Here is a 27,858-nt window from a genome sequence, read left to right as displayed (position 1 = left end):
TTCTTGGGCTCAAAAATCACTGCGGACAGTGACTGCAGCCATGAAATTAAAAAACACTTGTGTCTTAGAAGGTATGACAACAAACCTAGACAGTATATTAAAAACTAGAGACATCACTTTGCCAACAAAAGTCCATATAGTCAAATCTATGGATTATCCAGTAGTCACGTATGGATATGAGAGTTGGACCATAAAGAAGGCTGAGCATGGAAGAACTGACGCTTTTGAACTGTGATATTGGCGAAGACTCTTGAGTGTCCCTTGGACTGCAAGGAGATCCAACCAGTCCATCCTAAAGGAAATCAGTCCTGAATATTCATTGGAAGGACTGATGTTGCAGCTGAAACTCCGATACTTTGGCCACCTGATGCGACGAGTTGACTCATTAAAAAGGACCCTGATGCTGAAGAAGATTAAATGCAAGAGGAGAAGGGGGTGACAGAGGATGAGATGGTTGGATGGCATCAGTGACTCAATGGACATGAATTTGAACAAACTCCTGGAGATGATAAAGGACAGGGAAACCTGGCGTGCTGCAGTCCATGGGGTCACAAAGGGTCAGGCACAACTTAGTGACTGAACATCAACACCACCAGGAGATGTGAAGGACAGAGGAGCCTGGCATGCTACAGTTCATGGGGGTCACAAAGAGTCAGACATGACTGAACAACAACAAACGCATATCACTCAGGGTGGCTTTGTCTCTGGTCAAACAACAAATGAGGAAAAGAGAGAGGGAGAGATGCAGGTTCGGTCCCTTGGGTCAGGAAGATCCCCTAGAGAAGGGCATGGCAGCCCACTCCAGTATTCTTGCCTGGAGAATCCCATGGACAGACAGGAGTCTGGCGGGGTACAGTCCATCAGGGTTGCAAAGACTCGGACATGACTGAAGTGACTTAGCTTGCACGCACTTATGGAGTTTATAGGCCAATTTCCTAGAATACGGTCGATCCTCACAATCTGTCAAAGTGTAAAGCCCTCTGTATATAGGCATTCCTTTGGGCTACACTCCCCACATACACACACACACTCACACATACACACTCACACACACACACATCATTCACACACACAGCAGGGACTAGGTAAGCCTGCTTCATTTTCTTCTCAAGCAAGTGTCACATCCAAATGATTTATTTCAAAATATCAATTGGGTTATCCTATCCCTTCACACTCATGACCTTTGAATGCACACTAAAAAGGTTCTAACTGAATAGCTCTTGGGCAAAACTCCCTAAGAGGCCATAACTGAACTAGGAAAGAAGACTGTCTCCTAATGTTTGCATTTGGCAATAAAATCCTTCTGCTTATACATAAAATAGTTAATGCTAATAATTGTCTCTACCATGTTCTTCATAAATAAACAATAGAATAAATGAGTTGAGAGACATAACTGTTGCCAATACTGCAATTATACAGCTGCATATTTTATCCTGCATTCCTCATTATTATTCACACATGAATCCCTTCCAAAAACCTTAAAAGTACACAGGGAGAAAGTCTAACGATGCTTTCCTTGGTTTACTTTTCATTGGTTTGTGCATATTAACCTTTTAAATTCATATACAATTTGCCAACAGTTTTCACAAATTCTGCAAAATCAATGTCATAAATACACAATAAGATATCTAGTCTTTTTACATAATAAAAAGATGCAAGGGTATTATTGCTTTCTGGTTGATTTTTATCACTACATCTTTGCGTGGCTTTGTTAATCAAGGATACAATTTCCCTCTAAAACACTTCACTGCTCCTTAGATGTCTTTTCTCACCGGCTACTGCAGTTACTGGCACGGCTTTAAATTTCACAGAAACATCTGCAAATGCTCCTCCTGTTCTTGTCACATTGATAATGGGTCCAACATGATTTTCTGCTACTCGAACAACTGGTGCTGAGAGCTGAAGAGTTCCAAAGGCATCATCATTGGCAATGATAATTAACTGAGCAATAGCTTCTACCTTAGGCCCCAGGCGTGGAGAGTTTGGAACTGAAAGACAGAAGAAAAAACTAATATATCAAAATTCTAAGAACTCGTCAGAAGTCATCAAGAAGCCTCAGCCAATACATAGGATGGATAAACAACAGAGTCCTACTGTATAACAGAGAGAACTATCATCAACATCCTGTAATAAACCAGAATGGAAAAGAATATGAAAAAGAATGTATCTGTGGTGTATGTGTGTATATGTGTGTGTGTGTATATATATATATCATTTTGCTATACAGCAGTAATAAACAGAACATGTAAATCCACTATACTTCAATAAAAAGAATTTTTTTAAATGAAGTCGCAGCAAGATCCATGAGCCAAATAGGATTATCATTTTGTGTTTTCTACTATTTATATCCAAAATATTTATCGATTACTATGTACCACCACGAATTTAGATGTTGGGGATACAAAAATAAACACAAAAGTTCCTACTTCCCTGTAACTTCTAGGGTGACTTTTATAATAGCAAAGGAATAATTACCCTACAAGGATTATTTTAATAGGTATTAGAAATTCCTTAAAAGAAAAAATGATTAGAGGCTAATTAATCATCACTTCACAAAATATTACAACAGATAATGATGAAACTTACAGAATTATGCTCTTCCAATTAGTTACCAGCATGCTATAAATTTTTTTAAAGCCACTACACTTACAAAATTGAGCAGGAAAGTCATTTAGTTCCTTGTCCTCAAAGAGGAGCTGAATATCATCACACTCCAATTCAATTACTGCCTCTCTTCGAGCTTAACTGTCCTTCCCCACAAACCTATTCCCCCTGCACCATCTCAATTAATAGTCATGCAATTACAGAGTCAGCTTCAACACTATCTCAAAGCTGGTATAAAAAGAGTGTGCTTACTTATGCTTTTCCTGCTATACTTCTAAGCCTACCTTTAAGACTCTCATCTCACTTGCCACTGATTTTAGGGAGAACAAAACTTCCTTTGAAGGCATTTAAGACCCCCCCAAAACTCTCCCTGACTTACTTTCTAGATGCAATTCTGACTTAACATTCTTGCCAAAACAATTTTTATGAACGTTCGACACAAAAGAAGCATCAGCAAGCTCACATTACAAGTAAACAATTTTGAGTTCATATTTAGAACATCTCCAACAATGGTGGTATTTGAAAGCATGTGACAATGAATAAAATTCAGTATTTTCAGACAATGTAATCTAAAACAAGTAACGACACCATTTAATTTCAATGACACAGTCCCAGATCACACTAAATTATACAGTTAAAATCACAAACTGTAAATTGATATAATTAAATATAATATAAATACATTGGGCGAAAATAGCAGTAACCCAGAGTTGCAGCAGCAGATGACATTTTATGAGTGCGCACTACTTGACAGGCATTGTTCCAAGCACTTTCCTTGCATCCAGTAATTTAATTCCCATACCATCTCTACGTGGTGGGTGACACTGTCCATGTCTTATGGATAAGGAATCAGAGGTGCAAAGAGGATGAGGTAGTCAGCTAAGGCATTAGACTAGAACCTGCTGGACACATTTTAGAGACATCATGTAAGGGTTTGTCCAAGCTTCAGCTCCTTATCTGCAATTCCTCAGCAAACCAGGTGGATAACCTTCCTCCACCCACAGCTGCTCATCTTGCCCTCTGCCAGTTCATCCCCACTCCTCTCACACTGCCTCCTGAAAGTGCGTGATTCCACTCAGAGCAGAGGACAGAGATCTCATCAGGTCCCGCACTGATTCTACCTATTAAAATTGAGACCATATCACATAGATTTGCACTGAATTATTCTTTTTCTTCATTTTTAATGACATTTTCTGTTTCCTTTCTAATGCACTCAATTGTTCTTTAGCTGTTTCACTTTACAGCTTATGCTGAGTCTGAATTTCCCCAAGTATGCTGCATGGTTCCAGGAACATATCCAGCATAAACAAACACACGTTGACTGTTTCTCCCAACCCATAGTACAGTGATATTCTGCATATAGCACTTTATTCATAACTTCACATTTATTGAATGCTTACTATATGCCAGAACCTATATTCATTTTTGCATGTATTATCATATTTAATCTCCATAATAAGTCTATACTATGGATAAGGAAACTTGGGCTTTAAAAGTTTATGGGCAACAATTTATTACAATACACTTGGACCTAAGTTATCTGACACTAGCACCCACAGCTCCTAACTAGCCACTGCTACATGCGATCCTTCTTCCCGGTTTTCTCCTAGCTCACTTAATAAACTGCAGTTCCTTGCAAAGTGGGCTATACCATAAAATTCTTGTGGTCAGTCATTCAGTCATATCCAACTCTTTGCGTTCCCAGAGACTGTAACCCACCAGGCTCCTCTGTCCATGGAATTTTTCAGGCAAGAATATTGGAGTGGGTTGCCATTTCCTCCTCCAGGGGATCTTCCTGACCCAGGGATTCAACCGGCATCTCCTGGGTCTCCTGCATTGGCAGGTGGATTCTTTACCACTGCACCACCTGGAAAGCCCCTTTATAATTCTTACTAAGACTACTTGCTGAGTTTTATTTTGATGTATTGCCATGGTAACTGACGCTAAACCATGCTAAGAAAACAAGGGGTAGGTTACCGTGTGGGAATTTTAACCATGACTGTAACCTAAAAATTTAATGATAGCAGTTACCCTAAAAAAGTAAATTTCCTTTTACAACCGTGGACTACAATTACAATGTGGGCAAGAATGGTGCTCACTACACAATGTGTCAGTAAAGTGACAAAATATACTTGTAAGAAACCTTACTCTATATGGCAAAATGCAGTCAACATGTAGATCTTAACTCTTTCGACTATTTAATTCCAATTTTAAGATAGCTTTATTATATTTTAAAAGCTATCTACTTAATATCATATTTACAAATGTTATCCTAAAACTAACATTAAATTGATATTAAATTAATATCACCAATCATCCTTCCTTTTCTTACTGTCTTATTCCAGGGAATCTAGATTCTTTATATAAAAACCTCTATCTAAAGTTATTGGTCTTCAGAGGGAGATGTGACTAACAATCTACAGTGAGCCCCCAGCTCAGGCCAGCTCTCTGCTAGCAGTCCCCCACTCCCTACAAAGCTACTGAGCCATGACCCCAGGGGGAGAGGCTGCTCTGTCCAAACAGAAGCTGTGGAACCAGATCCTCTGGCCAACACAGGTCATCACCCACTCCTCATTCCTCATTCTTATCCCCAACCAGGGCCTTCATCTCAACTCTCAGGATGACCCCCAAATTTCCAGGTCTTCTCACTACTACACAGCCCTTTCCTCCTGCAATGGCCAGATCCACCATCTCTTTGTATTGCTTCCCACCAATACAAAGAGACTCTGTTGGTTAAGGAACCATCTAGGGTGGATCAAGGTGAAAAAGACTCAGGAGCTTACTGTCCTTGGAACCCCCAGATTGATTTAAGAAGGCTTCAGAAGCTACAACATCCAGTACAATAGTATTAGAGATCAGTCATACCAGATTCCATAAACAGTTCTAAAAATTTAGTCTGGGACTATAACAGAGTTTTAAAACACAACAGCAGTTTCACGTCCCACTTCCATTTGCCTTATAAACTTTTTTAAGAGGATGCTAGGAAAGTCAGAGCTTACTATTTTTACAGAATATTTTACTATACCAAATTCTTAATTTGTCTCGGAATTCTTACCTCTAATAATAAAAACAACACACTAATGGTTACTTACCTGGGCGATTCTGTACTTTCTCTGTTAAAGTAGAGTTGAGTAGCTCAACAAACAAAGACTCCGACCTTTCTGGCTCATCATCGTCCAAGACTGAAACAGTTATTGTTGCCTCACTCTGATTGGCTCTAAAAATAGCAAATCCAGAAGCTGGTATATAGTCTTTCCCTTGAGTTGCTCTGGCTAAATTAGGGGGAAAATGAGGCGGTTTTTCCGTATCATCCAGTGTTGCATATGTGACTTTAACTTTTCCCAAGAGGCCTTTTAACCTTATTATTGACAACGTGACGTTCTGGGTTGTTTCCTCCACTTTAATAGGTCTATTTTTCTCAGAAAAGATGAAGACCCCATAAGGATCATCACTAGCCAAAACTATTAATGTGGCATTAGAATGAACGCCCAGAGAGCCACTGGAGACGCTGAGGATGGTCACAGAGAATGCTTTATCCAGCTCTGGATCTTCATCAGGCAGTATTTCCACTGTGATGTTGGCACTCTTCTGTCCAAGCTCAAAGGTGACACTGCCAGAGGTGAAGGCCAGATCGCCATCAGGGTCAGAGTCTATGCTCCAAAGCAAAGTCACTCGAGACAGAGCCCCATGACTTCTCATAATCTTTAAAATATTGAATATTAAAATATGTTAAAACAGGCATTAAACCCACTGACTTAGAGGTGTGGATATACAGAACAACAGGATATTAATTTGTAATTTTATTTTAAATAAGCTGTTCTGAAGAATATGAGATTCTTGAAGGCAATGCACTACATATCTTTGAAGACCCTCAGGGAGTTCCCACTTAAAAAATGATTGTTATATGAAATGACAGATTGAAGGAACATGTTTATCTTCTAACTAAACTGCAGCTGTATCAGTTCTGCAACTACAACATATACCAGTAATAAGGCAAATGTAATTAACAGTGTATTATATTGCACATTCATGAAAATGTTTTCATTTCCTGCAAAGAGGGTATACACTTTATTGTAAGGAATAGGTGACTGATAATTTTTCTGAAGTTAGCCATAAAACCCATTTTTTTAAAACAGATTATATTTAACTTCAATATAATATGAAAACAAAAATTCACCAAAAAGTATATTCAACCCAAGGTTATATAAGATACATTTAAGAAGCAAGAGATGCTTTTGTCAATAGTATGTTAAAAAGAATGAAAAATCTTCTTTAAAAAAAATCACTTCAAGTTACTATATTGTTAGCTGCTCAGTCGTGTCTGACTCTTTGCAACTCCATGGACTGTAGCCTGCCAGGCTCCTCTGTCCATGGAATTCCCCAGGCAAGAATACTGAAGTGGGTTGCCATTTCCTTCTCCAGGAGATTTTCCCGACCCAGGGATCAAACCTGGGTCTCCTGCATTGCAGGCAGATTTTGTACCGTCTGAGCCACCAGACGGTACAAGCCCTACTTCAAGTCAAGTCCCAACTAAACATAATTTTTATACTTAAATTAAGAATGCTGACTCAATTAGAAACAGGAATTTTTATTAAAAAAATTTTAATAAACTTGATGCTTTCCCTGAATCCTTTTTTTTTCTTTCTTGAGTAATTTGTTATCCTTTCTAAAGCTGTTTAATTTATGCCACAACAGTTTACTGCAGATCTGCCATAAGAATACAGAAAATATATATTCTGAGTGATCTTTCTTCATCCTTTGAATAAAATCTGAGGACACTGAGCAAGCTTCTGGCTCCTCTAAATTATCTAACAATAGAAGCCTACTTAATTCCTACTGGATGAATGTACAGTAGAAACACACATACATACATACACACACACATCCCCCACATAGAGATGTTATTATTGCTATTCACAAATGTTTTGCATTTTCTTTCCTTCTGGGAAAGATACAAGCCAGGATTACATTTCTCCACCCAGTTACTTTCGCGTTGTCATGCGACATGCTTTGACCAAAGAAGCTAAATGGAAATGCTATGAATGACCTCCAGAGAGAAGCTGAAGAGCCAGTGTGCAGTTTCCCCCAACCACGCTTCCCCAGTCAGTGGAGACAGAAGTATCTATTGAGTTATAGCCTTTGCAACCCTCAGTCCTAAGTGATTGATGACAGCCAACTTCAGATGGGACATAAAACATGAGTGAAAAACAGATCTTTGTGGTAATAAGTCGATTAGAATTTGGAAATGTTTGTTGCCACAGCTTATCTGAATTAAGATAAAAATCTATATTTTTATATTAATAGATATTCCTTAAAGAGTCAGGAATCCTCAGAATCATAATGTATGCAAAATGAAATACAAAGACAAAAGACAAATCACTGTTTAATTATCAATTTGAATTGTCGGTGCCACTAGATTCATTCCCCTCCACTTACACAGAAAAAATTAACATAAAGTATACCTTAATAATACAATAAAACAGTGTTTAAAAAAAAAACAAAACAGAAAATGTCTAGGACTGGAGGAAACAATGTACTCACATTGAATGTAACAGTGCTGTATCCATCTTCTGGTTCAGTTCCGCTGACAAAGAGTGACTCAGGGCTAAATTCAAATACACCATGAGCATGGTCAGAGGCTGCAATTGTCACTAGAATTTGGGAAGCCACTCCTAGACTGGCTGCAAGATTAAGTTCCAACAAACAGAAGAAAATGTTAATCAGTAATTTACAAACCAAAGGGAAAAGCAAGGAACAACTTTTTGAAAAGGGTTGTACCATTCACTGAGGATGTTCTAATTTGCTTTAGAAAGAAAGGCAGACACAAATGGCTGCCACAATATCCGTGCTTTTCTGACCTTCCTCTGTTTGGGCTCCAACGTGACATACAAGTGCTGCATAAGCACTTGAAGATGAATAAGGAAAACTTGTTTTTCTTTTTCTTCTCTATGAAAGAGAACATTCTTCCACACAGAGCAGAGGAGGAAAGTCTCTCACGACCTTTGCTGACCTTGGAAGAACAGGAGCCAAAATAACTCCTACCTTTATAAAACAGTAGTTTTCCTATGATTTTCACCAACCTGACTGCACAGATTGTTGTTTCCAAATGTGCAGTAATTCTACGCCTATTTTCATCATATTACGATATTATAGATCTCTCTCTCCTGGTCTCAAAGAGTCCAGTACTATAACTAAAAAGATGCTAAAATCTAAATAAATAAGTACTTTTTTCCTAGGAAGTATGTTCGGCTTTTATGCTGATCAAATATGTGGTCAAGACAATAAGGAATCCCAAAATTAGGAAAGTAATTAAATACAGAAGTTACAGGAGACCTTGACAGAAGTCAGGAATGAGAGGGGTGTTAACAACTTCTGAAACTAAAATTATAAAACCTGACACTGTGAAAAAGGAATGTTTTGAGCATAAAAGGAATCTTTCTGAGGGTGAGAAAGAGTACCCCCTAAAGAAAAACAAATAGTCTATGTATTGTCTCTTTATATGAAAAAATATTTGAGGTAAAAAAGCTGAACCATATTTTTATATACATCTAATTCAAAAGGCATCCTATTTTCAATATTTCCTTCAATAAATTGGCAATTTATTCTCCCCATTTATTTTCTTAATTTCTCTTTCCCATGTGTTTGATTAAATGCAACATATAATGACTCATATGTTGTCATAAAGAAAATCAGTATGACACATTTTACATGAAAATATGAATATTCTATTTATCTCTTTTTTAGGTATTCAAAGCTATGTAAAGCTTTTTCAATAATCACTTTTGTAAATAGTACCAAGCAAAATTTCTGTTATAATTAGAATCAGGGAACTGAGTCACATTAGGTTCACAAAGAGAGGAGGAGAGTCTGAGTTGCAGAGGCAGACAGGACTTGATTCTGACTTGATCACTCTCCAGCTGACTTATAACAGCATGGAGTAAATAATACTTGATAAAGTTGTGCTGCTTAATGAGACAAACTATATAAAGGACCTGCATATAGCGGGTATTGAGAAATGGTTAGTATTGTTGTCTCTAAAAAGAAAAGTTAAAATGTAGAATAGTAAAGGGCCTTGGAATAACTGCTTACCACGTCTGTGATTAGCTGGAAGGAAGAATTCCATGTCCCCATCACCACTACCACTGCCATCAACCCTAAAGAGTTCAGTCACTTCACAAGGAGAAACACAGAGTCACGACCCACACAACATACATTGACACAATGAGAAAATTGAGAGTGCTTAAAACATATCCAGCAAAGAGGAAAATACAGTAATACTAGACATGCATTCTTTCAAATAAAACAGATTAGGTGGTAATGGTATAACATTAGTCAAACTACCAAGTTATAAAACTTTCATTCATAGCTTCAGAAAAATAATCCACATAGGTTCCAACTGGTACTTCCCATTTCTGCCAATTTAACTAGCTTTACTTTTAAATTTTCACTTTACAGCAGTGTAAATTGTTTTCATTGTTCATATAAATATTTTTAAATATTTGTGTGTATGTATCAGCCTATACTTAGTCCTATAAACCTGTGACAGTCACCATCCCACTCACAACACTATGTGTATTAGTCACTCAGTCATGTCTGACTTTTTGCAATCCCATGGTGTATAGCCTGCCAGGCTCCTCTGTCCATGGGATTCTCCAGGCAACAGGACTGGAGTGGGTAGCCATTCCCTTCTCCAGGGATAAAACCTGGGTCTCCTACATTGCAGGCAGACTCTTGACCATCTGAGCAACCAGAAAAGCCCACGTACAATAACTAATTCAAAAACTGGGGGAATGCATCCAACATTCCCCTTTAGCCACACACTTAAGTTCTCACATTTCGGCACCTAGACAAGTGGTCTAGAAACCTCGGCTTCAGTCCTGGCTGTGACAGACACCAGCTGTAAAACCTTCAGCCAGTCATGAAAGCCCTTGGCACCTCACTTTTCTCACCTATAAAAGGTGTCTGCTGCCTTTTATACAGAACTGCAGTAAAGACCAAATAAATGATATTGTAGAAAATGAGGGACCTTGGCAATATATGAAGACTGTCAGAAAGGGAAAGTGGTTCTAACTTTATTTCCACTACATCTCAGAAGCCAACCATTATTTTACCAAGTATTTGCAAACAAAGAAGGCAGGAAGGGCAGCGGTGGAAAAGGAAGAAGAAGAGCAAGACGACATCCACACCTATGTGCTTCTACCATATCCTTGATTGACATGTGAGGCGGTCTGCCCTGCTCTTCCGGGCTTCCCCTCCCCGGGATTGGGATATACCAGACATGAGAACTGATGACACCCAAAACCTGAAACAGTCTTAGAGACAAAATGGATTTCAGGGAATATCCAGTGCATGGCTATGCTTCCATATTAACCACAGGTTACAAGGAAGAGGGGCAAAATTTAATCCCAATGTACCCCGACTAGCATACAATACCTACTCTGGTGGTTGTCATATGTAGAAGGGTCTTACAGGCAAAACAGTGTGGAATAAGGATTTCTCCTTTGATCCTCCCAAAAGCTTAGTTCTACAAGCTATCTCACCTCTTAGGCAGCCCAGCTATGACTCAAGGAATGGAGGCCTGCATCTAGGTTCCTCTACCTCCAATCCCCACTCAAGGCGGGCTGGGAGGATCAGCTTCTCTGCCAGTACTGCTGACTTAGGAAAGTGCAAAACTGGTTTTCAAATGAGTTCTCGTGCCCAATAATACATACCGATGTATATTCTACCGATATAGAAGGAAGCTCCTCTATAAAATCACAAGTAAACACTATGATCACAAATATAATTTCTAAAGAAAATCTGATGTTCCTTAACAATCAATATTAGGTAAGGCTCACTAACATTTTCTCTATTACCCAAGTAGTTTTCACAATAAGTAATACAAAAAGCAACTTTTCAAATACTTTACAGTGACTTCTGATTAACAAAGTCCTGTCATGAAAATAATGATCTGGAAATGGGAGGACTTGTCTCTTTGCTTGAGACAAGCAAAGCTGGTCCTGTTACATGACACCAGTCCAGCAGGGTGTCCAGCTTGCTTTTACTGTTCTATGTAGCCAACCAAGCTGTGATGCTGTTTAATCATTTCCCTGACCTGTCCTCTCTGGTTTCACCTGGGCTTTGGGAGAACAGGGAAGGCAAACATGGGAAAATTCTGTCATACTTCCCCAAAGTCTCACTAATGCTAAAAGACAATCTTAGTACTTCTGTCCTACCCGATTTCTCCCCCTTGGATGGCTTATTCAGTACTATGACTTTCTTCATCAAAACATAAAAATAATAACAAGATAATAATACCAGCTTTTGTAAGGGAAGAGACTGATCTGATGAATACCAACTCTCAAATTCTTACACTTACAAAGATAATATGGTACACATCTCATGTGTTCTATAAACCCCCAGCAGCACCTGCTAATCAAACAGAGTGATACTTCTGCAAAGAAACATATACAGTTAATCTATCTGGGATAAATAAAGACTGTAAGCAGCCTCTCTTCAATACAGAGGAGTTTTGCCATAAAATGGATTTTTGACTCCAAAAGTCTGTGATAAATCAGAGTCTTCAGCATATTAGAACTGAGAATATTGTTAACCTGCTTTATTGATAATCACTTCATAATAGGTTTCCTAAAGGGATTAATTTTGACCTATTCTACAACTGGATATAGCTAAAGGAGCTACTGTGAAAACTGAAATAAGGAAGAAGAAGGAGAGATGATTTTAGGGGCACCACTATAAACGATAACTATAATTTGGTGATTCAGTATAATTAAATTATTTCACTATAAAAGCACATCTACTTTAGGAAAAGACCAAAGGGTAATGAAAGAGGGAAAACCAGCACAATAGGTTAATTCAAAAGAAACTTATTTACTTAATCCACTATCATAGTGAGTGGACAAGTAAACTTTTGATATTTTTGAGTCACCCTTCTTACCTCCTCCTTCCAAGTTTAACAACTCAACTTTAAAGGATTTCTCCAATTCAGGAATAGAATTATCAGTGATATTTACAGAAATGTATTTAAATCTTTCTCCTGGTTGAAATTCTAAGGTGCCAGCAACACTCTGAAATATAAATAAAAGATTTGTTCATTAGATTATAATTATTTTGTGTATGAATGTAAAAGATGAGAATGTTTACTATGTCCCAGATTGTTACAAATACTGAAACAGATGCAGATAAATATAAAATTGAAAACATTTAAGTGGCTATGAACAGTGATTAATATAAATTCTAAATAATAAATACTCTCAAACTAAATAAAGTAGATGGATTTTTATTTCTCTTACTTGCTTATTCATCAAAAAACTATTAAGGCAAATAAGAAATCTGTATAGGTGACATCCACAAATTCCTAAACAATTAATTCAATGAGATATATGAAATTCCTTTGACTAAGTATACTGAGAACTATTCGGATTACATCACTGAGTAATTTAAATACTAGGGTATAATAATAATAATGGCATTTTCCCTAGCAATAATAAATATTGATCCACTGGGCATTAATCATTCTTTAATTATACTCTCAAATGAAACTCATAATACAGATTTCCCATCAGAAAAGTTCATAACTAAGAGAAAAAGAGTTACTTGAAGTCTTAGGGTCCTTTTTTCTCCCATTACCTAATATAAGCATTTTCCTCTCAAGTCATGAGAATAAATTTTAAAGATGTTTAAATTTTTCTACGGTTAGGTTTTGTGGACAACTATATTTCATCCTGTGAAACAATTAATGATCTTAAAACTAAACTGAGGAACCCAAGTACCAATTCACTTAATCACTCATTTATTAATTTTTTTTCAATATCTTCAAACACATACCATGTGCATGACACCACTTAGGATGCTTAGGACTCAAAACTAGTCAAGACATATCTCTATCTCCATAAAAATATTCCAGAAAGACTGTTAAGCACAGGATAGAAAACAGCAACTATAAAAGACATATCATGGGCTCAAGAAAAAAAAGTACCTTTGCCTAGTGTCCAGTTATCAGAGGAGTAATTCTACAAGTCTTAACAACAGAAACAACATCTGACTGTCTTAGGAAACCATAATATTTAACCCTAGCAATATCTTACACAATTGGCCACTCCCTCACTCTCTGGTATTCCATGATATCACACTTTCTGTTTTTCCTACCTTTTTGGCTCATCCTTGTGTTTTTTGCAATTTTAACATTCTCCTAGGACCTAAAAAAGCTATTCTTCATCAGATTCTCCCTAGACTCTATCTCTAGACAAGGTTATACCATATTCTAAGCTTTTAATGTTATGTATATGTTTCCAACTCCCAAATTTCTACTGGCAGACCTTATTTTATTCCACTTCACTTTATTATACTTTGCAGACACTGTTTTTTGGGGGTTTTTTTTGTTTGTTTGTTTTTTTTTTTTACAAATTAACAGTGTGTGGCAACCCTGCACAGAACAAGTTTATTTGGGACCATTTTTTCCAATAGTGTTTGCTCAGTTGTCTCTGTGTCACATTCTGGTAATTTTTGCCATAGTTAAAATTTTGTCATAATTGTTATATTTGCTATTGTGATCTGTGATATTTGATGTTACTGTTATAATTGTTTGGAGGCATAGGGAAAGACATCCATAGAAAATAGCTAACTTAATACATGTCACACGTGCTCTGACTACTCCACTGACAAGCCATTCCCCCATCTTGCTCCCTCTCCTGGGGCCTATTTTCTTAGACACAACAATATTGAAATTAGGCTAATAAGTAACCCTAAAATGACTTCTAAGTGCTCAAGTGACAGGAAAAGTCATGTCTCTCACTTTAAATCAAAAGTTAGAAATGATTAAGCTTAATGAGAAAGGCATGTCAAAAGCTGAGATAGGCCAAAACCCATACCCATTCAGCGAGACAGGTAGCTAAGTTTCAAATGCAAAGGAAAAGTTCTTGAAGGAAATCAAAAGTGCTACTCCAGTGAACACATAAATGATAAGAAAACAAAACAGCCTATTGATGTTATGGAGAAAGTTTAGATAGAAGTGGTCTAGATAGAAGTCTAGATAGAAGTGGTCTAGATAGAAGATCAAATGAGTCACAACATTTTCTTAAAACAATAATCCACAGTCTTAAACCCTAATCCACAAAAGGCCCTGCTGCTGCTGCTGTTAAATCACTAGAGTCGTGTCCGACTCTGTGAGACCCCATAGACGGCAGCCCACCAGGCTCCCCCGTCCCTGGGATTCTCCAGGCAAGAACACAGGAGTGGGTTGCCATTTCCTTCTCCAGTGCATGAAAGTGAAAAGGGAAAGTGAAGTCGCTCAGTCGTGTCCAACTCTTAGTGACCACAGGGACTTCAGCCTACCAGGCTCCTCCATCCATGGGATTTTCCAGGCAAGAGTACTGGAGTGGGGTGCCATTGCCTTCTCCAACAAAAGGCCCTAACGCTCTTCAATCCCATAAAAGCTGAGGGAGGTGAGAAAGCTGCAGAAAAAAGGTCTGAAGCTATCAGAGGTTAGCTCATAAGGTTGACAGAAAGATGCCAACTCCACAACACAGAAGTACAAGGTGAAACGGCAAGTACTGATGCAGAAGCTGCAGCAAGTTATCCAGGAGATCTAGCTAAGATAATTAATGAAGGTGGCTAAACTAAAGACTCTTTCAATGTAAATAAAACAACCTTATATTGGAAGAACACATCATCGAGGACCTTCAAAACTAGAAAGAAGTCAACAGCAAGATTCAAAGCTTCAAAAGACAGACTAATTTTCTTATTAAGGGCTAATGCAGCTGGTAACTTTAAGTTGAAGCAAATGCACATTTACCATTCCAAAAACCCGAGGGCTCTTAAGAATGAGGCTAAACCTACTATACCTGTGCTCTATAAATGGAACACTAAAGCCGAGATGACAGCACATCTGTTAACAACATAGTTTACTAAATATTTAAGCCTACTGTGGAGAACTACTTCTCAGAAAAAAAAAAAAAAATCCCTTTCAAAATATCACTGCTAATTGACAAGGGACCTGATCATCCAGGAGTTCTAATGGAGATGTACAAGATTCGTATTGCTTTCATGCCTGCATGAACATTCATTCAGCAGCTCATAGCCTGAAAATTCTCAAAAAGGTCTCCAAAGGTACTAACTTTCTGACAGTCACGGAGGATAAGAACATATTTTTTCATTTTGTTTTAGTTATTAAGCAAAATAATAATCCAACTGGAGATTGAATATGGCCATATATGTCAAATCCACAACTAACAGCATACTCAATGGAGGAAAGCAGAAAGCATTTCCTCTAAGATAAGAAACAAGATAAGGATGCCTACTCTCACCCCTTTTATTCAACAAATAATTTTAGAATTTGTCTGAAACACAGAAGACCTCAAATAGCCAAAACAATCTTGAGAAGGACAGAGCCGAAGAAATCACACTCCCTGACGTCAGACTATACCAGAAGACTACAGTAATCAAAACAGTACAGTACTGGCGCAAAAACAGACACAAAACCAACAAAAGCAAAAGTAAGTCGAAACTAATAAAACCTCAAGGCTTTTGCACAGCAAGGAAAGCTATCCACAGAATGAAAATACAACCTATCAAATAAGAGATTTTTTTTCCAAATAATATGACAAGTAAGGGATTAATATTCAACATATATATACAATTCAGACAACTCAACATTTAAAAAATCAACTCAATTAAAAAATGGGCTAAAGAACTGAACAGATGTTTTTCTAAAGAGGAATATAGATTGACAAGCACATGAAAAGATGCTCAGCATCGCCAATCACCAGAGAAATGCAAATCAAAACCACAATGAGATATCACCTCACACCCGTCAGAATGGCTGACATCAAAAACAGCACAAATAACAAATGTTGTCAAGGATGTGAAGAAAAGGGAATGCTCATACGCTACTGGTGGGAATGTAAATTGGTACAACCACAGTGGAAAACAGTATGGAGGTTTCTCAAAAAACTAAAAATAGAACTGTCATACAATCCAGCAATTATACTCCTGGATATATGTCCAGCATATATATTCACTGGATATAAATTCACTAAAGAATATAAATTTATTATTTTGAGGAGATAGCTATATTTCCATGTTCATTGAAGCATTATTCACAGTAGCCAAGATATACAACCTAAATGTCTGTCAGCAGATGAATAAAGAAAATTATATAGATAGATAAATACACTGATGGACAGACAGAAAGAACAGAATATTATTCAGCCTTAAGAAAAGAAGGGGAGGGAGGAGCCAAGATGGCGGAGGAGTAGGACGGGGAGACCACTTTCTCTCCTACAAATTCATCAAAAGAATAACTGAACGCAGAGCAAACTTCGCAAAACAACTTCTGATCGCTAGCTGAGGTCATCAGGCACCCAGAAAAGCAGCCCATTGTCTTCGAAAGGAGGTAGGACAAAAGATAAAAGATAAAAAGTGAGACAAAAGAGCTAAGGACGGAGATCCGTCCGGGAGCTCTTAGGCGGCATTGCTTGGGGTAGGGTCCGGGCCTGAGTGCCCTGAGGACAATCGGAGGGAGCTTCTGTGAGTTGCCAACATGAACTGTGGGAGACCAAAAGAGAGAGAGTAAATTAACTGGCCCGAACACACTGCCGGCCGTTCGCAGAACAAAGAGACCGAGATGGTCCAGAGAGGAGCTCACAGGTTGCGGACCGGCCCAGCCCCGCCGGAGGCAGGAGGCAGGGGGGAGGGGAAGGTCGCGGCGAGACACAGGGCGCAGGCACCCGACCGGCGCGGGCGGGGACTGGGGCTGGGGACGCGGAGGGCAGAAGGCGCGCGCACCCGACTGGCGCCAGCGGAAACTGAGACTGGGTCCGCGGAAGGGAGGGGGCGCGCCACACCTGGGGAGAGTGCGCCCACCGAGCCCCTGGCTGCCTGGACCGCTCTGACGGGGAAGGCACAGAGAGCAGGCGCAGCTTTTCCTTCCGCGCTTTTGTGGAACACCCGAGGGCTGGAACCTCGCGCAGCGCGGGGAGCGCTCCATATAGAGCGGCCGGGAGCCTGAGCAGCGCAGACGGAGAAAGCAGCGCCAGCCCCTCCCGGCAGCGCAAGCCCCTCCCCGCAGAGCGACGGAACTAGCTACCTGAATAAGAGTCCACCTCCGCCCGCCTGTGTCAGGGCGGAAATGAGGCTCTGAAGAGACCGGCAAACAGAAGCCAAATAAACAAAGCGAACCGCTTCAGAAGGGACTGGTGCAACAGATTAAAATCCCTCTAGAAAACACCGACTACACCGGAAGGGGCCTGTAGATATCGAGAAGCGTAAGCTGGAACGAGGAGCTATCTGAAACTGAGCCGAACCCACACTGACCACAACAGCTCCAGAGAAACTCCTAGATATAATTTTACTTTTTTCTCTTTTTTATTTTTTCTCTTTTCTTTTCCTTTAAAATCCCCTATTACTCCCCCATTACTCCTTAACTTTCATTTCCATAGATTTTTACGATTATTTTTCATTAGGGAAAAAAAAAAATTTTTTTTTCTTTCTTTTTTTTTTTTCTTTTTTCTTCTTTATTTTTCTTTCCTTTTTCTCTTCTATTCTCTATTTTTCTTTTTCTCTTATTTCTTTTAAAGTCCTCTAGTACTCCTCTACTACTCCTTAATTTTCATTTTCAATATACTATAACCTTACAAAAAAAAAAGAAGAGAAGCCCTATTTTTAAACTGAAGATTATTCTCTCCCAATCTTGACTCTCTGTTTTCTACCTCAGAACACCTCTATTTCCTCCTTTCCCCTTCTCTTCCCAATCCAATTCTGTGAATCTTTGTAGGTGACTGGGCTACGGAGAACACTCTGGGAACAGACAGCTGCGTAGATCTGTCTCTCTCCTCTTGAGTCCCCCTTTTTCACCTCCTGCTCATCTCTATCTCCCTCCTCCCTCTCCTCTTCTTCATGTAAACTCTGTGAACCTCTCTGGGTGTCCCTAACGGGGGAGAATCTCTTAGCCATTAACCTAGAAGTTTTCTTATCAGGGCTGTATAGTTGGAGAAGTCCTGAGACTACAGGAAGAATAAAACTGAAATCCAGAGGCAGGAGACTTAAGCCCAAAACCTGAGAACACCAGAAAACTCCTGACTACATGGAACTTTAAGTAATAAGTGACTGTCCAAAAGCCTTCATACCTACACTGAAACCAACCACCACCCAAGAGCCAATAAGTTTTAGAGCAAGACATACCACGCAAATTCTCCAACAACGCAGGAACATAGCCCTGAACATCAACATACAGGCTGCCCAAGGTCACACCTAACACATAGACCCATCTCAAAACTCATTACTGGGCACTCCATTGCTCTCCAAAGAGAAGAAATCAAGTTCCACGCACCAGAACATTGACGCAAGCTTCCCTAACCAGGAAACCTTGACAAGCCAATCGTCTAACCCCACCCACTGGGTTAATCCTCCACAATAAAAAGGAACCACAGACCTCCAGAATACAGAAAGCCCACTCCAGATACAGCAATCTAAACAAGATGAAAAGGCAAAGAAATACCCAACAGGTAAAGGAACATGAAAAATGCCCACCAAGTCAAACAAAAGAGGAGGAGATAGGGAATCTACCTGAAAAAGAATTTAGAATAATGATAATAAAAATGATCCAAAATCTTGAAAACAAAATGGAGTTACAGATAAATAGCCTGGAAACAAAGATTGAAAAGATACAAGAAATGTTTAATAAAGACCTAGAAGAAATAAAAAAGTCAATTAAAAATGAATAATGCAATGGATGAGATCAAAAACACTTTGGAGGGAACCAAGAGTAGAATAACGGAGGCAGAAGATAGGATAAGTGAGGTAGAAGATAAAATGGTGGAAATAAATGAAGCAGAGAGGAAAAAAGAAAAAAGGATCAAAAGAAATGAGGACAACCTCAGGAACCTCTGGGACACTGTGAAATGCCCCAACATTCGAATCATAGGAGTTCCAGAAGAAGAAGACAAAAAGAAAGGCCATGAGAAAATACTCGAGGAGATAATAGCTGAAAACTTCCCTAAAATGGGGAAGGAAATAGCCACCCAAGTCCAAGAAACCCAGAGAGTCCCAAACAGGATAAACCCAAGGCGAAACACCCCAAGACACATATTAATCAAATTAACAAAGATCAAACACAAAGAACAAATATTAAAAGCAGCAAGGGAAAAACAACAAATAACACACAAAGGGATTCCCATAAGGATAACAGCTGATCTATCAATAGAAACCCTCCAGGCCAGAAGGGAATGACAGGACGTACTGAAAGTAATGAAAGAGAATAACCTACAACCTAGATTACTGTATCCAGCAAGGATCTCATTCAGATATGAAGGAGAATTCAAAAGCTTTACAGATAAGCAAAAGCTGAGAGAATTCAGCACCACCAAACCAGCTCGTCAACAAATGCTAAAGGATATTCTCTAGACAGGAAATGCAGAAAGGTTGTATAAACGTGAACCCAGAACAACAAAGTAAATGGCAACGGGACCACACCTATCAATAATTACCCTAAATGTAAATGGGTTGAATGCCCCAACCAAAAGACAAAGATTGGCTGAATGGATACAAAAACAAAACCCCTATATATGCTGTCTACAAGAGACCCACCTCATAGCAAGAGACACATACAGACTAAAAGTGAAGGGCTGGAAAAAAAATATTTCATGCAAACGGAGACCAATAGAAAGCAGGAGTCGCAATACTCATTTCAGATAAAATAGACTTTCAAATAAAGGATGTGAAAAGAGACAAAGAAGGACACTACATAATGATCAAAGGATCAATCAAAAAAGAAGATATAACAATTATAAATATATATGCACCCAACATAGGAGCACCGCAATATGTACGGCAAACACTAACGAGTATGAAAGAGGAAATTAATAGTAACACAATAATAGTGGGAGACTTTAATACCCCACTCACAACAATGGATAGATCAACTAAACAGAAAATTAACAAGGAAACACAAACCTTAAATGACACAATGGACCAGCTAGACCTAATTGATATCTATAGGACATTTCACCCCAAAACAATCAACTTCACCTTTTTCTCAAGTGCACACGGAACCTTCTCCAGAATAGATCACATCCTGGGCCATAAATCTGGTCTTGGAAAATTCAAAAAAATTGAAATCATTCCAGTCATCTATTCTGACCACAGTGCAGTAAGATTAGATCTCAATTACAGGAAAAAAATTGTTAAAACTTCAAACATATGGAGGCTAAATAACACGCTTCTGAATAACCAACAAATCATAGAAGAAATCAAAAAAGAAATCAAAATATGTATAGAAATGAATGAAAATGAAAACACAACAACCCAAAACCTATGGGACACTGTAAAAGCAGTGCTAAGGGGAAGGTTCATAGCATTACAGGCTTACATCAAGAAACAAGAAAAAAGCCAAATAAATAACCTAACTCTACACCTAAAGCAATTAGAGAAGGAAGAAATGAAGAACCCCAGGGTTAGCAGAAGGAAAGAAATCTTAAAAATCAGGGCAGAAATAAATGCAAAAGAAACTAAAGAGACCATAGCAAAAATCAACAAAGCTAAAAGCTGGTTTTTTGAAAAAATAAACAAAATTGACAAACCATTAGCAAGACTCATTAAGAAGCAAAGAGAGAAGAACCAAATTAACAAAATTAGAAATGAAAATGGAGAGACCACAACAGACAACACTGAAATACAAAGGATCATAAGAGACTACTACCAGCAGCGCTATGCCAATAAAATGGACAACTTGGATGAAATGGACAAATTCTTAGAAAAGTATAACTTTCCAAAACTGAACCAGGAAGAAATAGAAGATCTTAACAGACCCATCACAAGCAAGGAAATCAAAACTGTCATCAAAAATCTTCCAGCAAACAAAAGCCCAGGACCAGATGGCTTCACAGCTGAATTCTACCAAAAATTTAGAGAAGAGCTAACACCTACCTTACTCAAACTCTTCCAGAAAATTGCAGATGAAGGTAAGCTTCCAAACTCATTCTATGAGGCCACCATCACCCTAATTCCAAAACCAGACAAAGATGCCACAAAAAAAGAAAACTACAGGCCAATATCACTGATGAACATAGATGCAAAAATCCTTAACAAAATTCTAGCAAACAGAATCCAACAACATATTAAAAACATCATACACCATGACCAAGTGGGCTTTATCCCAGGAATGCAAGGATTCTTTAATATCCGCAAATCAATCAATGTAATACACCACATTAACAAATTGAAAGATAAAAACCATATGATTATATCAATAGATGCAGAGAAAGCCTTTGACAAAATTCAACACTCATTTATGATTAAAACTCTCCAGAAAGCAGGAATAGAAGGAACATACCTCAACATAATAAAAGCTATATATGACAAACCCACAGCAAGCATCACCCTCAATGGTGAAAAATTGAAAGCATTTCCCCTGAAATCAGGAACAAGACAAGGGTGCCCACTCTCACCATTACTATTCAACATAGTGTTGGAAGTTTTGGCCACAGCAATCAGAGCAGAAAAAGAAGTAAAAGGAATCCAAATTGGAAAAGAAGAAGTGAAACTCTCACTGTTTGCAGATGACATGATCCTCTACATAGAAAACCCTAAAGACTCTATCAGAAAATTACTAGAGCTAATCAGTGAATATAGTAAAGTTGCAGGATATAAAATTAACACACAGAAATCCCTTGCATTCCTATATACTAACAATGAAAAAACAGAAAGAGAAATTAAGGAAACAATACCATTCACCATTGCAACAAAAAGAATAAAATACTTAGGAGTATATCTACCTAAAGAAACAAAAGACCTATACATAGAAAACTATAAAACACTGATGAAAGAAATCAAAGAGGACACAAACAGATGGAGAAACATACCGTGTTCATGGATTGGAAGAATCAATATTGTCAAAATGGCTATTCTACCCAAAGCAATCTATAGATTCAATGCAATCCCTATCAACCTACCAACGGTATTTTTCACAGAACTAGACCAAAGAATTTCACAATTTGTATGGAAATACAAAAAACCTCAAATAGCCAAAGTAATCTTGAGAAAGAAGAATGGAGCTGGAGGAATCAACCTGCCTGACTTCAGACTCTACTACAAAGCCACAGTCATCAAGACAGTATGGTACTGGCACAAAGACAGAAATATAGATCAATGGAACAGAATAGAAAGCCCAGAGATAAATCCACGAACCTATGGACACCTTATCTTTGACAAAGGAGGCAAGGATATACAATGGAAAAAAGACAACCTCTTTAACAAGTGGTGCTGGGAAAACTGGTCAACCACTTGTAAAAGAATGAAACTAGAACACTTTCTAACACCATACACAAAAATAAACTCAAAATGGATTAAAGATCTAAATGTAAGACCAGAAACTATAAAACTCCTAGAGGAGAACATAGGCAAAACACTCTCCGACATAAATCACAGCAAGATCCTCTATGACCCACCTCCCAGAATATTGGAAATAAAAGCAAAACTAAACAAATGGGACCTAATGAAACTTAAAAGCTTTTGCACTACAAAGGAAACTATAAGTAAGGTGAAAAGACAGCCCTCAGATTGGGAGAAAATAATAGCAAATGAAGAAACAGACAAAGGATTAATCTCAAAAATATACAAGCAACTCCTGAAGCTCAATTCCAGAAAAATAAATGACCCAATCAAAAAATGGGCCAAAGAACTAAACAGACATTTCTCCAAAGAAGACATACAGATGGCTAACAAACACATGAAAAGATGCTCAACATCACTCATTATTAGAGAAATGCAAATCAAAACCACAATGAGGTACCATTACACGCCAGTCAGGATGGCTGCTATCCAAAAGTCTACAAGCAATAAATGCTGGAGAGGGTGTGGAGAAAAGGGAACCCTCTTTCACTGTTGGTGGGAATGCAAACTAGTACAGCCGCTATGGAAAACAGTGTGGAGATTTCTTAAAAAACTGGAAATAGAACTGCCATATGACCCAGCAATCCCACTTCTGTGCATACACACTGAGGAAACCAGATCTGAAAGAGACACGTGCACCCCAGTGTTCATCGCAGCACTGTTTATAATAGCCAGGACATGGAAGCAACCTAGATGCCCATCAGCAGGCGAATGGATAAGGAAGCTGTGGTACATATACACCATGGAATATTACTCAGCCATTAAAAAGAATTCATTTGAACCAGTCCTAATGAGATGGATGAAGCTGGAGCCCCTTATACCGAGTGAAGTAAGCCAGAAAGATAAAGAACATTACAGCATACTAACACATGTATATGGAATTTAGAAAGATGGTAACGATAACCCTATATGCAAAACAGAAAAAGAGACACAGAAATACAGAACAGACTTTTGAACTCTGTGGGAGAATGTGAGGGTGGGATATTTCAAAAGAACAGCATGTATACTATCTATGGTGAAACAGATCACCAGCCCAGGTGGGATGCATGAGACAAGTGCTCCGGCCTGGTGCACTGGGAAGACCCAGAGGAATCGGGTGGAGAGGGAGGTGGGAGCGGGGATCGGGATGGGGAATATGTGTAAATCCATGGCTGATTCATATCAATGTATGACAAAACCCACTGAAATGTTGTGAAGTAATTAGCCTCCAACTAATAAAAAAAAAAAAAAAAACAGTGACCAGTAAGATAAAACAACATGTATTATTTTTAAATGTATTATAAATATTATAACCCGGGTTGTATGTATATGCTTTAAAAGTTTTGAGAAAACACTGAAAAAAAAATGACCTTTAAAATTACATAAATAAATTATGAATAGTATATTTTAAAATTGGAACATAGCAATAAAATTTATGATCCTACAGATCATTAAAAAAAAAAAGAAAAGAAGGGGTCTTCCCTGGTGGTCCAGGGATTAAGAATCCACCTTCCAGGGAGGGGGGCGTGGGTTCCATCTCTGGTTGGGGAACTAAGATCCCACATGCCAAATGGCACAGACAAGAAAAAAGAAGTAAATTCTGTCATATACAACAGGGATGAACCTGAAGAACATTTTGCTAGGTAAAATAAGGAGACACAGAAAGACAAATACTTCATGATCTCACTAATACATGGAATCTAAAATAGTCAAACTCACAGAAGCAGAGACCAGACTAGAACAGTGCTTGCCAGGATCTGAGGGAAGGGGAAAATAAGGAGATGTTTACCAAAGGATACTTCCAAAGTTTCAGTAATGCAAGGTGAGTAAGTTCTGGTGCAGTACTATACTACACACCTGAAATCTGCTAAGAGGGTAGATCTTAAACTTCCTGAAAGAAAGTGAGAAAGGGGGGAAGGAAGGAAGGGAAAGGAAACATTATCTATGTGAAGTGATGGATACGTTAATTAGCTTGACGGCAGTAATTATTTCACACAGTATATGTATATCAAAATATTAAATTGTAAATCTTATATATAATTTTATTTGTCAACTATACCTCAATAAAGTTAAAAAAAATAGCTTTTAAAAGAACATCAGTATAAGACTGAAGTGTTTCTTTAAGAGAATGCAGAGAAGACAATAATACTAAGCTGAGTCGAGATACCCTATGGAAGGTATTTCATACCAAACTAGCTAAAGATGAAATAAATGTTAGGGCAAGAGAAATATAACTTGCCCAATAAAACAAATCAGAAAACTTTGCCAACTGCAATACAGCCAAAATTAATTGAATTCACTTAGCGAAGTTTTCTGGAATTTGGGAGAAAAAGCATGCACAAATTACTGAAGACTACACCCTTGTACAGGTCTTATTAGGAATAAAAGGAAAATCAAGATAACTAATATTAAATTTAAAGGAAAAGATTCTTTGGAAAAACAAATGTTGAAGGATATAAAATCCTTCCTGAGAAGTATAGCCACGAAGAAATTATGAGTATTCACTTAATATGAGTAGTGGTGATAATAAAACTATATAACAGTTATTCAGGGTTACTTATATATGTGCCACATACAGTATGTGACACTTAAAACTGCCATCAATCCTCAGGGTGACCTGCCCAACAGGTATTATCTCTCTCTTACCAATAAGGAAACTGAGGTCAGGAAAGATTGACTCTCCGTTAAGGCCACACATTTAGAAGCTCAGTTTAAACCCAGTTTCCAAACTGGTTTTCTTTTTTTGCCAGTACCACACTGGTTCTCACTTGGAGAAAAACATTAAAATTGAAATGACATAGACATATAATTTCTTTACAATTTTGATTGTGTTCGACAGACACAGACAAGGGGATTGAAAATGTCTACAAAACATAATTTTTAAATACATACGATTAAAACCTAGAAGATCAAAATAATATGATGAAGACTATGACAGATAAAAGGGACAAGAGAAATCAACAGGATAGCTATTTAAGTGTCAGACTTTGGGGGACAGAAATACTTTAAATTCACATAAATTTAAAGGCTTCACATAAATCTCAAACCATCAATGCTTCCTTTCCTTGTTTAATAAGTTGCACGTACAGTGCCAAGCCCCTTGCAATCCTAGAAGGGGACTGTGTATGTTCTACAAGTGTATGGACTGCTTCAAAAGGATTAAGGGATTTTACCTGGTAGTCTTCAGGACTGAATGCTGTCAGTGACACTGTTCTATATTCTGCTATAACCCTCCCCAGGAGCCCTTGTGCACGGACGACCAACAACCTAACTTCTCCATCTTCCTCCCGCACGGTGACGTGGGGAACACCGCGTGCAGGTAGGGTCATTGGGTCCTCAGGCTGCGGAGGCGGCCCAGTGCAGAACTGTAGCAAGCCTGGCAGATACAAAGAGAAATGGCATATTTGCCCCAGTTATCTGTGGAAGAATTTCATACGCACTTAAAACTATCTCACACAATTATTTTGATCACCAGGATAAAATTCAGAGGGCTCTCCTTTAGAAAAGACCTCAGTGAAGATTTGATTAACATGCTTTTGACACAGAATATGGTAGGAAGTTTTCAGGATATTAAAAACTAAAATGACAATTTTCCTTGTCTCTACCCAAAGAAAACTTTTTTTAAAGGAAACGTCAATAAAAAGAACAGTGATGGAGTTTTACAATATACATTAACTCATATTTGTCTCTAGAATTCATCCTTAAACATATAGCAAAACAAAATTAATGGCACCCCAAAGGACTCGCAATTCATTTTTTTGAAAATTTAAGTATGAAAATGAGTTGAAGAACTTCCCAGGTTTCCTACACAGACTTTTTTTATTGGATGCTTTCCTGCAAAAGAAATACTACTTTTCACTGCAGAAAACAGTCTCAACTTCTTATAACAGACATCTGTTATAGTTGCCCAACTAAGAAAATTACCCCTTTTCAGCATATGACAAGAAGAAATTAATATAAACAGACAGTGATAACTCTACTTTTTGAAGTCTAATAAAACATAAATTACAATGTACTTCCAACCAGGTGTTAACATATCACAGTAGGATAATTTTTAAAACTAAAACTTTTGATAGCCATGAATAAAAATACTTTTATTTCCATTTAAAATAATCCTGCATATACTTTATAAAATATATTCTTTAACTTTAGAAACCGGTTCTTTTATTTCATAAACACCATCCCTCAAAATGGCAGTCTAGAAGTTCAAGAGCTTAGAAGGTTAGAGATCCAAAGAAAGTCTACTTCAATCATTTTGCAAAAGTCCCTTAAACTCCTAACAAGAACAAGTATACCCAGAGGAGGGAAGACTATCCTTGCACAAGGGCGTGGTTACCATATGGATGATCACTAGCTTTGATGGTGATATCTGTTGTTTCCTTTTCAGGGTCTATGCTTGCACCACTGGTGGGAGTCGAACCTATTTTCCCATCTCCAGGAATCGCAGAAACCAAGGTCACACGGAAATACTCATTAAGCTCAGGAATATCATCATCAAGGACATAAATATTCAGGACCTTTAAACAGAAAAATCCAGAGGTAATAAGCAATGACAAGTAGAATAAGCAAGTAGAAAGTATTTACCACTCTCCAGAAGAAAATAAAGTAGTCAACTGAAGTTACTTCCTAACATGACAGATTTCTACAAAAACTTAAACATTAAAACACAGAGTGAGAGAGAGACAGAGAAAGATCTGAGAAATTAATTCTTTAATCAATAATGGGTACTGAACAGTAATATTTTCTGTATAAAAATATCCTAGTTATGTATTAATATCATAGCATATGTGATATAGTAATATACCCGTATCATATATTCCTTGTACCAAAGACAGCAGTATTACCAACCTCAGGGTAAAGAATTCCTACTTAAGGGAATGCACGTTATGT

At 38.0% G+C, this 27,858-nt stretch overlaps 1 protein-coding gene across 1 annotated transcript in view; it reads right to left on the bottom strand.

Annotated features, from left to right (window-relative positions):
• Positions 1-27,858, bottom strand: part of ADGRV1 (adhesion G protein-coupled receptor V1) — a 549,629-nt gene that overhangs the window by 431,275 nt on the left and 90,496 nt on the right. Inside the window, exons 23-29 of the mRNA XM_061151999.1 lie at positions 27,305-27,485; positions 26,142-26,344; positions 12,542-12,671; positions 9,694-9,774; positions 8,146-8,285; positions 5,697-6,306; positions 1,773-1,988 (exon numbers count right to left, since the gene is read on the bottom strand). Coding sequence (XP_061007982.1) covers positions 1,773-1,988; positions 5,697-6,306; positions 8,146-8,285; positions 9,694-9,774; positions 12,542-12,671; positions 26,142-26,344; positions 27,305-27,485 — 1,561 coding nt within the window. The remainder of the gene's footprint in view (positions 1-1,772; positions 1,989-5,696; positions 6,307-8,145; positions 8,286-9,693; positions 9,775-12,541; positions 12,672-26,141; positions 26,345-27,304; positions 27,486-27,858) is intronic.

The sequence above is a fragment of the Dama dama genome, chromosome 9 (assembly GCF_033118175.1).
Source record: "Dama dama isolate Ldn47 chromosome 9, ASM3311817v1, whole genome shotgun sequence".
Lineage (NCBI taxonomy): Eukaryota > Metazoa > Chordata > Mammalia > Artiodactyla > Cervidae > Dama > Dama dama.
Note: the sequence above shows the minus strand (reverse complement) of the source record. Positions and strands in the feature narration are given on the sequence as shown.